The 14,528-nt window shown below is 39.0% G+C and overlaps 1 protein-coding gene and 1 long non-coding RNA gene across 2 annotated transcripts; both read left to right on the forward strand.

Moving 5' to 3' along the window:
* Positions 1 to 1,235: 1,235 nt before the first annotated feature.
* On the forward strand, positions 1,236 to 3,315 carry LOC117593442. Its single transcript, XR_004574848.1, has 2 exons — positions 1,236 to 1,292; positions 2,381 to 3,315. It is a non-coding gene; the product is annotated as an uncharacterized LOC117593442 (long non-coding RNA).
* A 1,939-nt stretch (positions 3,316 to 5,254) lies between these two features.
* On the forward strand, positions 5,255 to 13,597 carry ebag9 (estrogen receptor binding site associated antigen 9). Its single transcript, XM_010904333.4, has 7 exons — positions 5,255 to 5,587; positions 5,819 to 5,913; positions 6,270 to 6,348; positions 6,655 to 6,813; positions 10,200 to 10,307; positions 11,507 to 11,601; positions 11,923 to 13,597. The coding sequence occupies exons 2-7, from the start codon at positions 5,831 to 5,833 to the stop codon at positions 12,038 to 12,040; spliced, it is 642 nt and encodes a 213-aa protein (XP_010902635.1). The 5' UTR covers positions 5,255 to 5,587; positions 5,819 to 5,830; the 3' UTR covers positions 12,041 to 13,597.
* The last annotated feature ends 931 nt before the right edge of the window (positions 13,598 to 14,528 follow it).

The following is a 14,528-nucleotide window of genomic DNA, read 5'->3' on the forward strand; positions in this document are numbered from 1 at the left end:
ATGACCTACTGTAAAAAAAAAAAACATAATTACAAACATCAGTGTTTATTTTTGTGCAACATGGACTTCAAGGTTTCATTTGTGTAACTTTACCAAAGCATTTGACTTATCTGTATTCCTTCAGATGCGAGTCTGTGCGCTTTACATGACGTTTCAGGGTTAGGCCCGGCAGTTGCCCATGGACTGGGTTCAGTAATAAAAGGCTTTGAATTACCAAAATATAATTCAGACTGACAAAATAATAAAAATGACATTCTTCTTCTTTTAGACAATAATAGAAATAATAATAATAACGACATTCTTCTTCTAAATAACAATAAACGTCATTGATAAATATCATGAAATAATAAGACGAATATTACAAATTGTAATGCAGTTATTAATGTGAATGAATGGTACTCCACATCACATCATCATCTTTTATTCCGCTTTTTAAACTGCCAAATGAAACAATTTTATTTCTTTCTACCTCCCTGGTAATCGTCTCAATCTCCACGTCAGAGAAGTTTCTCTTTTTTGCCGTCTTCCGTGTGTCCATGGCGTAAAATGAGGGCGTGGGGGAAGCGGAGACTTGAATATATAGGGGCGTGTTATTCTAATGACGATCGTTTTCATCCGCGGCATTTATCAAGGGAAGGTATTGCGTACACCTGGATTTTAAAGGTACGCACAGTTTCATAAATCAGGCGATGAGAGGAGTGTAAGCAAAATCTTACGCCAACATATACGCCCGTTTCTACGCAAGAATGATAAATGAGGGCCAATGTGTCTATTCAGATGTTTTATTGAATTCATATGGCTATGTATGGCCTCAAATTATTGCCAAATGTATTGTGGGTAAATAAAGCATTGTGTAAATCACAATCCACACGACAGGTTTGCATTTTACAGTTGTATTTAAAGATCTGTGAATGTGATTAAAGAATTGCAAGAATTAACAATTTGCGTATGTACACATTTTTCTTTTGCAAGTATTAAAAAGTACGTACACATACACTACTTAAGGATTACACACACAACTCCTTATTTACACAGGCAAATCACCAAATACAAGGACACCTCGCTATCTACAGATACAATGATCTGTAATTGTACAATATTTTTTGGCAAATCGCTATCTACATGAAAAAAAAAAGACACGGATAGAAAAACACTACATGGAATTAGTGCAAAATGTCAGCTGACTACAATTGACCAATGGGAATTTAGGGGAAGGTAGAGGTTTTACATGTTCAGCAAAGCATTCCATGCGGCTTGTAGGTGGGACGTCCTGTCTTGCACTTTTGATTCAGGTAAAGTTGCTTTGTAAAGTGAACATCATTACTGTTGTATTATATGTGTTACTTATGTAGTTGTTTATTGTATGTAAACCAAATTAACATAAGGAGACATTGTTTGGACACGAGTGACGGCTACAGGTTAGATAATGTAGTCCTAATGTAGCTACAGTACGTGTTTGTTGAGTTAGCAATTGTGTTTGCTACAGTAACCGAAGTAAGTCTCATACCTAACCGTTAGAAATAACAAATGCTACCAGTAACGTGTATCTTGTTAGTTAATCAAGGTTAACATTTGCAACCCTAGCTACCAATAAATAATGTAATTATTAAATATAATTCATACAGAACTCGCTTCAGATACTGATACAGACTAAATTGAATAATTTGCCTTGATTCTTGGTTAGCCAATTGCTTGAATACTGGCTAACTTACAGATTACTCTATGTACACCTCTAGGAGTTAGGCCAGGATAAGAACCGCGAATAACCGGTGCCCACTAACTTTTGATTATCTTGTAGCTGGTCTACAGACTCCATTGGAGGTGCAACAGGCAATATTGTCCAGCAGAGAAAGTAGCAATTACATAAATACTTGTGAGAATGATAAGCATGGCATACAGAAGTTTTGACTATAGAAGTTATAGAAGCTATAGAACTTGCCTCTGAAGTTAGCAATGTAGGTGCCTATTTGGGAGACCAGATGTGGCACAAGTGTCCTGAACATTGTGCAGTCTTTTGGATGGGATGTTATTAGGGGATCATGACTGGTCACTACAGATCCCATGGCACTGATAGTATGAGTATGGGTTTTAAACCATGTCATGCCAAAATATAAAATATGGGCCTCATAACAACATTGGTATCTAATCATCCCCAGTTTCCAATTGGCTCATTCAAACCCTCCCCTCTATTGTAACTATTCCCCCAGGTCAATGTTCTAAATAGGAATGTGTTCTCACTAAACTTACCAGGTAAAATAACAGATTAAATAACAATCTACCTGGCTAATGAAAATCCCTTCTGTCATGTGTATTAATTATTCTATGTCTCTTGACTGTTCCTGTCCATCCCATTAGTGACCGTATCTGTCTGTTTATTCAGAGCTCGGATGATGCAGACAATCACAGATAGGCTACCGGGCCTAAAAGGAGTTCATATCTTTGGGGTGGTATAAACTATGGATGCATCTACGAAACACGATCTCTGCTCACATCCAGTCCCAAAGGGTAACTAAGCAGTAGCCTTTCATTTAGTGTTTGGCTGGTAACCGAAATGTTACCGTTTCAAATTCCCCAGCTGAAAATTCTTAGTATAACCTTGAGCAAGGCCTAAACTATTTTGCTCTTGTTGGTCTCTCTGGCTCAGAACACCTGCTAACTGACCAATATTTTAACATTTGTGGATGGAGAGTGATCGGAATATGTAGGCTATGACAGCTAGCTGCTTAAAGAAAATGTTGGTTAAAGCCTTGAACTACCCAATTTAAAATTCAAGGGCTAGACATTTTTACCTGCACATTTCCGATTGTTGATTTCTTTCTTTGGGAATGTTAGTGAGTGTTCCCCTCTAATTGGATCAGGTGTGCAAGCTGTTGAGTATTTCAAATACATGGAATAACTGGGGGTTCCAGAGGAGTTTTGACAACCACTGCAAAAATCCACCAGTCATGTAATCTCCAGTCCAGAATCCAAACCACTAGAACATTCTATTTCGTGCTGACTTTCTATTAGTCCTAGACACATGAGGGTGTAGAGGGAAACCTACTAGATACCTTGAGGGAACGGAGGACCAGGCCACTTTCAGGGCATGTCCTCCTGAGTCAGTTTACTGTTTCCAGTACCTCTATAGTTCCATCAAACTTTTTCATCCTCTTTATGTTACGAGAAATGTTTTTTCAGTCTGGATGCATCTTGTCCCGTAGTTGGATACAGCTTTGACATACTTTATACAGACTCAGTAACTACCATGGGCCTTGTGGTCTGTTTGTTTGACATGCATTTAATGTGTCTCCATATTTAATAAAACATTTTGAATTACCTTTTTGTTGGTAAGTCATTCTTCAATATTCATACTTAAAATTATCTATGAATAATAAATGTTAATGTAAGATAGGTTTGAAGGGGTGTAGTGTATGACCAATATATGACAACTAAGGTCTGTTCTTAGGCACACTGGCCCTCATTTATAATTCTTGCGTAGAAACGGGCGTATATGTTGGCGTAAGATTTTGCTTACACTCCTCTCACCGCCTGATTTAAGAAGCTGTGCGTACCTTTAAAATCAAGGTGTACGCAATACCTGCCCTTGATAAATGCCGCGGCTGAAAACGATCGTCATTAGAATAACACGCCCCTATATATTGAAGTCTCCGCTTCCCCCACGCCCTCATTTTACGCCATATTTTGGTCATTAAAAGCCTTTTATTACTGAACCCAGTCCGTGCGCAACTGCCGGGCCTAACCCTGAAACGTCATGTAAAGCGCACAGGCTCGCATCTGAAGGAATACATATAAATCAAATGCTTTGGTAAAGTCACACAAATTAAACATTGAAGTCCATGTTGCACAAAAATAAACACTGCAGTTTGTAATTATTATGTTTTTTTTTTTTTACAGTGGGTCATAATATATCATATCTTTTAGTTTGTCAGTGCGTTAGGATTTTTTTTTCTGCGCATTTCCGCTCTAACTCAAAACGTGCGTACACCACCTCCTGAGCTGGCGTAGGATTTGAGAGTGCCGTACGCCAACGTCCATATTGATAAATCTCAAAGTCACCGTGGTTTTGGTTGTACGCCAGGTGTACGCTGGAAATTTGGTGTTTGCACTTTTGATAAATGAGGGCCAATGTGATGAAGCATGCCTGGATACAGTTTTTGACATTGTATCAGCCAGACACCTGAAACTTCCTGTGTTATTACTAATATAAACTTGTTAATAACTTGTGCCAGATCTTATAGCTAATCAACATTTAGTGTTTGAACAACCCAGTTTATACTTATATACAACTCAGCTGATATAGAGTAAACAACATTAAGATCTTAATTTAATCACTAATGTAAATAACAGTTCACACTTAGTACTAGTGTTTAATAGATTTTATTTCAGACTGTTTTAATTGTTCTGCTACAGTCTGACAATGTTGCTGATGTTTGATTCTAAGGAAAAATCATGACCCCAAAATGAGTGTGCTATACAGGTCCAGGCATACATGTGATTGTCATATATAAACAAACTGAACTAGAACAAAACGTTTTATTGGTAGTTGAGGTTCAGGCTGGTCCTCAAGTTTCATCAGAAATTCTGCCAGGCTGTCCACCCAATCCATACCTGGTAAGTTGTGTTCACCTACTACTTGAAACATTTGTCAGCACTCATTTCAAATTGAACACTGATTTTGCTGTAGTTTCTGTAGTTAAGTATAATATATAGTTACAGGGCCCTCATGTTGTTAATCAGTTACTACAAAATCAGTAGAATAACTTCCTTTAGACCTTTACATTTCACAAAGAAGTATGGATAGTAATGCACTTACTTGCTTTTCATACAAGTAAATGTATTTGTACATTTAAATGTTTATTTATTGTTTATACTAGCTCCTGCCAAAGCTACAGGTACACTTTAGGGGTCAACAGAAAACAGAAAGTGTACACAAATATGTTAATATTTCTTTATCAGAACAGTCTTAAAATAGATTAAAGCAAAAACAATGTTGGATTCATTATAAAATGTTACAGTTGGCTGATTTTCTGTTCTATTTAGGCTACTCACATTTGGATCACATATTACTACATTAATCTGGTTTTGGTAAATGTATCTCCACCTTTTAATTGGTTATTGTAGTCTAATCGTGTTACAGTTTCTGGCAATAAAAATTAGTCCAGAAGTATTTAACGTATTCTTCCACTGGGGGCAGACAAACAATGACTACTATCATTTGGGGATGCTAAATGTGCCTCTTGCCCTGGATTTGGTTCAACATCCTTTCTCCAGTTCCAAGATGGCAGCTGTGATGCTAATAAGGACAAGCAACGACTGTTTCTGGAATTGATAATGAAAACATATATTAGGTAGCAGCTGTTATTCAAATGCTTGCGATATGATTGATATCATTATTACAGGTATGTTGTTCCTATAGTGATATATACTAGGGAATATACGGTTCATATTATGGGTATGGTCATTTGTTATTAACTAGCAAGCTAACGTTAGTTGTACAATAAATGAATTCCGGGGACGGCCGCATCTGACTCGCCAGCAAGACAAGAGCTGTCAGCTAACGTTGAGCAAGCATTTATTGATTTGTTCGGTAAGTGTCTGTATTTTACTTATGTGTAGAAAGGCAATTTATATAGGTTAGGTATTGTTTTATTTTTTTAGACTGCAAATATAGATAGCTAAACCTAATGTTTATATGACGTTTCATTTAGCGTTAGCTAAGTCAACGTTAACCAGGAAGAAAATGGCTAACATTTATGCTAATTTCTTGCTAAGGAATTTTAATAAAAAATCTAATGCATATTTTATCTCCTCCATTCAGCAACACTTCACCATGGCAATTTCTCAATTTCGCCTTTTTAAGATTTGCACATGGCTTGCAACCTTTCTTTCATTTTTCAAAAGGTTGATATGCAGGTAAGAAACTTACGTGGAATTATAAGAAAGTAAGAACAAACAAACAAGTAAAACTGTTGTTAGATTTTTGGCAGGATTTTATCAGATCAAAGTACCAGCCAGCTTGCAAATTTGGTCCCTGTGTAAACTACAGTAAGTAGAACTCGAGCATATCTTCAGATAAGGCTTTTTAAAAACGTATAGCCATCTGTAAGATGTTCAGTCATTTTACTGAATATTGCACATCCAAATTGTTGCTCTCATCACAAACAATATACATTATTTTACTAGTTATCACAATTTATTTGTATGCAAAACTGTTTTTGTGGACGCTAATAGTTCAACGGTAGCTAAGTACATTACCTGTTTTATTGTAGATCTGGGAGGTTGCGTAAGCTAAGCGGTGATCAAATATCTCTTCCAACGACAGTGGATTTTTCGTCAGTGCCCAAACAGGTCAGTGATATACTTACATTATATTTAGTATATATTATTGCAATCAGCAGTTAGTCTTGATGTTGTTTCACACTTCAGTCAATTTTCTCATCATGTATACTTTTGTCATATTCCTTTGAAAGGTGAAAAAAGTCACATGACTCAAATATTTCCTACATCGGAAAAGCCCCAACTTGTCCAAATAAGAGTAACCAGTCGATGAGTGCAATATATATATATATATATATATCTGGTCGATTTTAATTAGTTATTTCCCTTAAATAATAAACTTCACTTGAACCTTGTCGCTTTAACCGAACTTAACAGCCAGAGATTGAGGAATGGAGTTCGTGGGATGAAGACGGTCCCACAAGTATCAAGATCGAGGGTGGCAATGGCAATGTGCCACCTCAGCCGGACAGTGGAGAGGAGCCGGAACCAGACTACTTCAAAGACATGGCTCCAACCATCAGGAAAACACAGAAGGTAGACTAGGGTCTTTGTTTAAGGGCATTTCCAAGTATGCACTGATGCACAGTAGACTGTGTTTTACATTGACATACAGGGATTGGTGTTACTCACAAAACTAAGATACAGTGTCTCATAAGTGAGTTCACTCCTCACATTTTTGCAAATATTTGATTATATCTTTTCATGTGACAACACTGAAGAAATGACACTTTGCTACAATGTAAAGTACTAAGTGTACAGCTTGTATAACAGTGTAAATTTGCTGTCCCCTCAAAATAACTCAACACACAGCCATTAATGTGTAATCCGCTGGCAACAAAAATGAGTACACCCCTATGTGAAAGGACCATACAGCGGTTTAACAGGACAGGTTCCACTCAGAACAAGCTTCGCCATGGTCGACCAAAGAAGTTACAGTGGGGCAAAAAGGTATTTAGTCAGCCATCAATTGTGCAAGGTCTCCCACTTAAAAAGATGAGAGAGGCCTGTAATTTTCATCATAGGTACACTTCGACTATCAGAGACAAAATTAGAAGAAAAAAAATCCAGAAAATCACATTGTAGGAATTTTTATGAATTTATTGGTTAGTTATGGTGGAAAATAAGTATTTGGTCAATAACAAAAGTTAATCCCAATACTTTGTTATATACCCATTGTTGGCAATGACAGAGGTCAAACATTTTCTGTAAGTCTTCACAAGGTTTTCACACACGGTATTTTGGCCCATTCCTCCATGCAGATCTCCTCTAGAGCAGTGCTGTTTTGGGGCTGTCGCTGGGCAACATGGACTTTCAACTCCCTCCAAAGATTTTCTATGGGGTTGAGATCTGTTGACTGGCTAGGCCACTCAAGGACCTTGAAATGCTTCTTATGAAGCCACTCCTTCGTTGCCCGGGCGGTGTGTTTGGGATCATTGTCATGCTGAAAGACCCAGCCACGTTTCATCTTCAATGCCCTTGCTGATGGAAGGAGGTTTTCACTCAAAATAGGTTTTCACTCACTTTACATGGCCCCATTCATTCTTTCCTTTTCACGGATCAGTCGTCCTGGTCCCTTTGCAGAAAAGCAGCCCCAAAGCATGATGTTTCCACCCCCATGCTTCACAGTAGGTATGGTGTTCTTTGGATGCAACTCCGCATTCTTTCTCCTCCAAACACGACGAGTTGAGTTTTTACCAAAAAGTTCTATTTTGGTTTAATCTGACCATATGTCATTCTCCCAATCCTCTCCTGGACCATCCAAATGCTCTCTAGCAAACCTCAGACGGGCCTGGACATGTACTGGCTTAAGCGGGGGACACGTCTGGCACAGCAGGATTTGAGTCCCTGGCGGCGTAGTGTGTTACTGATTGTAGCCTTTGTTACTTTGGTCCCAGCTCTCTGCAGGTCATTCACTAGGTCCCCCTGTGTGGTTCTGGGATTTTTGCTCACCATTCTTGTGATAATTTTGACCCCACGGGGTGAGATCTTGCGCGGAGCCTCGGATCGAGGGAGATTATCAGCGGTCTTGTATGACTTCCATTTTCTTATAATTGCTCCCACAGTTGATTTCTTCACACCAAGCTGCTTACCTATTGCAGATTCAGTCTTCCAAGCCTGGTGCAGGTCTACAATTTTGATTCTGGTGTCATTTGACAGCTCTTTGGTCTTGGCCATTGTGGAGTTTGGAGTGTGACTGTTTGAGGTTGTGGACAGGTGTCTTTTATACTGATAAGTTCAAACAGGTGCCATTAATGCAGGTAACGAGTGGAGGACAGAGGAGCCTCTTAAAGAAGTTGTTACAGGTCTGTGAGAGCCAGAAATCTTGCTTGTTTGTAGTTGACCAAATACTTATTTTACTGAGGAATTTACCAATGAATTCATTAAAAATCCTACAATGTGATTTTTCTGGAATTTATTTTCTCATTTTGTCTCTCATAGTTGAAGTGAACCTATGATGAAAATTACAGGCCTCTCTCATCTTTTTAAGTGGGAGAACTTGCACAATTGGTGGCTGACTAAATCGAAATCCAACACTACTGTTGTTTTCTCCTTGGTTTTTAAGGCTGGGTGTCTCTGTAAAGCACTTTGTGACAACTCCTGTTGTAAAAAGGGCTTTATAAATCAATTTGATTGATTGACTAAATACTTCTTTGCCCCACTGTAAGTGCACATGCTCAGCATCATATCCAGAGGTTGTCTTTGGGAAATGGACGTATGAGTGCTGCCAGCATTGCTGCAGAGATTGAAAGGGTGGGGGGTAAGCCTGTCAGTGCTCAGACCATACGCCACACACTGCATCAAATTGGTCTGCATGGCTTCCTTATAAAGATGATGCAAGAGAGCCCTCAAACAGTTTGCTGAAGACAAGCATACTAAGGACTTGGATTACTGGAACCATGTCCTGTGGTCTGATGAGACCAAGATAAACTTATTTGGTTCAGATAGTGTCAAGTGTGTGTGGCGGCAACCAGGTGAGGAGTACAAAGACAAGTCAAGTCAAGCGTGGTGGTGGGAGTTTCATGGTCTGGGGCTGCTTAAGTGCTGCCGGCACTGGGGAGCTATAGTTCATTGAGGGAACTGTGACATACTGAAGCAGAGCATGATCCCCTCCCTCCGGAGACTGGGCCGCACGGCAGTATTCCAACATGATAATGACCCCAAACACACCTCCAAGACGACTACTGCCTTGTTAAAGAAGCTGAGGGTAAAGGTGATGGACTGGTTAAGCATCTCTCCAGACCTAAACCCTACTGAGCATCTGTGGGGCATCCTCAAACAAAAGGTGGAGGAGCACAAGGTCTCTAAAATCCACCAGCACCGTGATGTCGTCATGGAAGATTGGGAGAAAGACTCTAGTGGCAACCTGTGAAGCTCTGGTGAACTCCTTGCCCAAGAGGGTTAAGGCAGTGCTGGAAAATAATGGTGGCCACACAAAATATTAACACTTTGGGCACAATTTGGACGTTTTCACTTAGGGGTGTACTCACTTTTGTTGCCAGCGGTTTAGACAGTAATGGCTGTGTGTTATGTTGTGGGGACAGCAAATTTACACTTATACAAGCTGTACACTCACAACTTTACATGGCAATGTGTCATTTCTTCAGTGCTGTCACATGAAAAGATGTAATCAAATATTTACAGGGGTGTACTCACTTGTGAGATACTGTATGTGAATTTTTAGTCTGTGCCGCACAACATTGCCCGTCGCACCTCTGTCATGGGGGAATGAGTGAGTAGAAAACACCTGAGAATGCAAGCTGCCACTAAGTAGTGTCTGTTAGTGCCGATGAGTGCGGCATCTTGACTCACTTGCGACTATATATCAATGCTGCTCATGGTCAAGGTCGTACCATATCGTTGTCTTTGTTGTTTTGACTGGAAATTTGGAGTTGAACTCTGAAGGTCTGTCCCCTCTCCAGATTGTGTTGAAGAAGAGGGAGCCCCTCAACTACTTGGTACCCGACGGCAGTGCAGGCTTCTCCAGCAGACTGGCAGCCACTCAGGACACCTCTTTCATCCAGCCATCTGTGAGTCGGTCTACCACTACAGCTTGTAACCAACTGGTGATTGAAAGTTCTGCTTTGTCTTTAATTGCACTCTCCTGGTGCTCAAGATCTTAATATGTCCAGGTTAGACAGTTGCATTGAAAATATGGAGTGGAACTGGCTTCGAGGTCAAGATTTGAATACCACTGCTCTATTTCTATTGATGCGTCTTTGGGTCCTTGAAAAGTGCTATATAAATATAATGTTATTAGTAGTGACCTGCTATTTTTGTCATGGTTAAATAGGTTAAGATTGCGTACAATAGTGGGTGGGTGACCAAGACCGAAAAGCATCATGCAGACATTTGCTAACAAAAACTTTTAAAACAATCATTCAATTCTGATGATATGAGCCTCTAGGAAATTAATCATACACCTGAGCTAATTGCTCTTGTGTCATTTGGTACATCACAAGCAGCCTGGATCGGAAATCTAAGGTCTTTCAGGTGATGGCTTTGATGATAGGCTTTGTCCTAGGCTTTGAAAGTGGTGGGACTGCTCCCTCTGCTGAGTTGATACTAGAGTGTCAACCCCCCGAGCTGAAAAGCTGGTCAGCACGTGAAATGCGCTGCTAGTTTCAGGGTTTACTCAGCAGTTTACCACAGCACCATGATGAAGTTAGGCAGTGACATTTTTCACCTCCAGGAGCAGACAAATCCCCAAAGGTCATTGGTTATCTTTTTATTCATGGTGAATAGAGCTTTATAGCAATGTCACTTGAAACTCTTGTCTAAGCAAACATCCACTACAAGACCACATGCTTTTGCAGCAAGGGTATCCTTATCCTAATTCATAGATAAGCTTAAACCTTGCACACTACTTGAGCACCCTATTCTGCTGTCTTTGGTCGCTTAGCTCTTCTCTGTCCTCAACCCAATGGAGGAACAATCTCCCGCTAATGTCATGAAGTGCGAAACCCTACAGCTTTTCAATGTTCTTTTGTTGTTGTAAATACGATATGCGGAGCCTGTGATCTAGCTGTTACGCACAAATCCCCTGCCTTACCTTTTATTCTGTATCTCCCATCTCTCTCTAGCCCCTGAATAAAAGCCAAAATTCCTTACAAAATAATGTAAATGAATCCCAATCTCTCTTCCTGTTAGTCAAGTAGCCACTAGCATAGACTGGACAAAGACTTGTCTCCTAAATGGCATCTAAATCTGTATTCTCCTTTTCCCACAGGCTGAGCTTGGGGACATGGATACCTGGAACGAGGATGTCAATGCCTGGGAGGATGAGTCGTCTGATGCTGCTTGGGAGGCAGATTTAGTGCTCAGGTGAGAGCACCATTTATCTTCCCAGTCCTGCTAACAAGACAAGTTGAGGTTTGGCTTTCCAGCAGATGGCAGTATGTTTCATTCTACAACCTGCATTTTTCTTTGAACATCTTTATCCTTTATTTGCTTAGCCAGTCTTTTTTTATTGTGAAAACAACAGCCATATAGCTTTTTAATTAAAAAAAAGATGAATAAGAATGAATTTTGAACAGTTAGGAAAAATATATAGGGCAGCTATGGGGCCAGAATAACACACAACCTTTCTCAAAGAGCTTAATCCTCCTAAACTCACACCTTTTGTCTGACCTTGTTGCCTCTCAGACAACAGAAGATGGCTGAGCGGGAGAAGCGTTCCTTGGAGCAGCAGAGAAAGAAAATGGAGAAGGAGGCACAAAGGATGATGAAGAAGGACCAAAAGATCGCTGTCAAGCTCTCGTAACATTTTCTTAACTTTTTTCCCGCCTGCGGGGCTCATCTCATGGAAAAACACTGAGACAAGCGTCATCACGCCACCTCTACTCACATCAACCCCAAGATCAGCTCTACTCCATGCAACAGTCATTTTCCACAACCTCTTATCGCCACCCATCATTGGAGGCATTGCCGGGCAGCAGTCAGCTGACCAAAGGCTTGCCTGGGCCGTGTTCATTAGGGCATTGAACAGAAAACACAACTTAGTCCCTCCATGTTTGAGCTGGTTGTGTTCCGTTTAGTGCCGCATGAACACATCCCGACTTAAATGCAGTTTGTTCGATTTAATAATGAATCCCTGTGGCGGCCATCTGTCAGTCATAGACTTGGTATGGAATGTCTCCCTGGCTAAGTATGACTCTGGTTTCAGTAGTTCGAGCAGAGATAAAGAACCTGTCCATTTTTTTCTTTTTTTCTTCAGGGAATAAGTGTTATTGTACTGGTACATATAGTACAAGAGGACTCTTCAGCGGCTTAATTCTCAGATTTTGTCTTATTTATAACATGAAGAACAAAGGTGTGTAAATAAATGTCAATCTCACTGTGTACCAGTGACATACTCTATAATGCCTTTTGTCGGTTTGGTCATTGTTCTTTTTAAATTTCATTTTCCGTCATTGTAAAAGGAAAAACGAAAAAAACATTTTCATTTGTGTTGCTTGAAATTCCTGATTAACTTGTACTGTATAGCCCTTAATACACCGGAATTCAGAATCAAACAGAACACTTATGTGTCAAAATGAGAATTTGCACACTGTCAAAGGCCTTTGGTAATTTAATGGAACCTTATTGAAGTGCTGCTTGTGGATTCCTATGGTAGTCCTACTAAAGTCTGGCAGATCAGAACCATCTTTGAAAATCAACTGTTTCTGCTTGCTATTTTTACTCCCTTTTCAATACACCAGAATAGAAATGACTATCAAAAAAAGTATTAGTTTTTTTTGGATGTTGGTGTTTTACTTCCTGCATTCATAGCAAATGAAAATATACTTTCCTTTTACTTGAGGGCAATAACAGAATTTGCCTTTAGATTTCATCCCACTACTACTTGTATTGAATGGATCAAGAGCCTGTTACTTTCAGGACTGGTGTGTCAATCAGAAATGTCTTGTTGTAATAGAAATGTCAATTTCAGCATATTCTGCAGACCGCTCTATAGATCTTTTTAAAACCATCATTGGAGTGGCATGTATTTGGGGATTCTGGTAAAAGCACTCTTTACATTGAGTATCTTAATGAAGGATACCTTTAGATCGGTATGGTGTTTTCATGGGTGTTTTAGTCAGGGTTTTTGGTATATGAGGGATTCGTTTCTAGTTTTGAGAAAAATTTCAATGATATTGCCCATTTTATGGATCACTGGATCAGGAAGAAAAAGGTTTGTCGCTGCAAAATCTATATAATAGCATTCAAATTTTTTTGGCTTTCTTTTAAAAATGATTGGTGGCCAATTGCTATCACAGCCAGCCTGACGGTGATATGACAATGTTTCTTTTGTTTTCAATAAAGACTTATTTTTATTTTTGCACATTCCTTAATTTACAGTGATACATCTCTAGTTACTTTTTCATTTGTCTGAATGTTAACCAATATTAGGATTATACATAATGAACAAAGATACAAAGACCAATACAGCAAGTGCATTTGAAGATCAGAACCGTAGTAACTAAGTTTTTTTTTTTCTGGGTTTGAAAATATTCTAAAAATATCAGAGTAAAATACCCTCCCTAGATTAATTCAAGCCTTATTATCTGAACCAGCAATGTCATATTGTATTATGAAAAACTCCCATATGAATAAACCTTTTACATGGTGCCCCATGTGTAATTTTCTTCAAGTAGATAAATAGGGCATTTTGGTTCTGTTCTATTTCAAGTGTATTCTAAACCCAAGGTCAGACTAGGTATACTGTCTATTCTTGGCTGTCACTTGGAACACAATTTCATTTTCTGTTTGTAAAACAGAATACCAAAATTAAAATCAGAACAGACTCTGTGTAGAAATAGAATGAGTTTGCAATTCTGAAAAGATCTGTATACAAAGCATTTATATCCTGCAGTTGTTTTCTGCTAGTCTCAGTGGCTTCAGTCATTGCCAGACCTAGGTTTTTAGGGACACACCTCACCGTTAAATGGAAAATAACATTTTCTAAACAAACTATTCATTTCTACAAGTTCTGCAGTAGGCTGAGGGGAAACATTTTACAGCAAATGTGCATATATATTTTAAGTGTATATAATTATTTTGCTGAATTCATTATAATTAATATTTTTCTTCTTTAAAATCTATCCGTATAGTGTGGTTGCAGATAAAATATGTACTTGATACATTTAATTTGACGATGCAAATTCAGATAGAGCTCTAAGTTCAGCTTGATTTTACCATTTGTTAAACGTTTTTTTTAGAGGTCTGGCTGTAGCAGAAGATGACAGCAGCTGGAGTCTGGTTGCATTATG

Source organism: Esox lucius, chromosome 20 (assembly GCF_011004845.1).
Source record: "Esox lucius isolate fEsoLuc1 chromosome 20, fEsoLuc1.pri, whole genome shotgun sequence".
Lineage (NCBI taxonomy): Eukaryota > Metazoa > Chordata > Actinopteri > Esociformes > Esocidae > Esox > Esox lucius.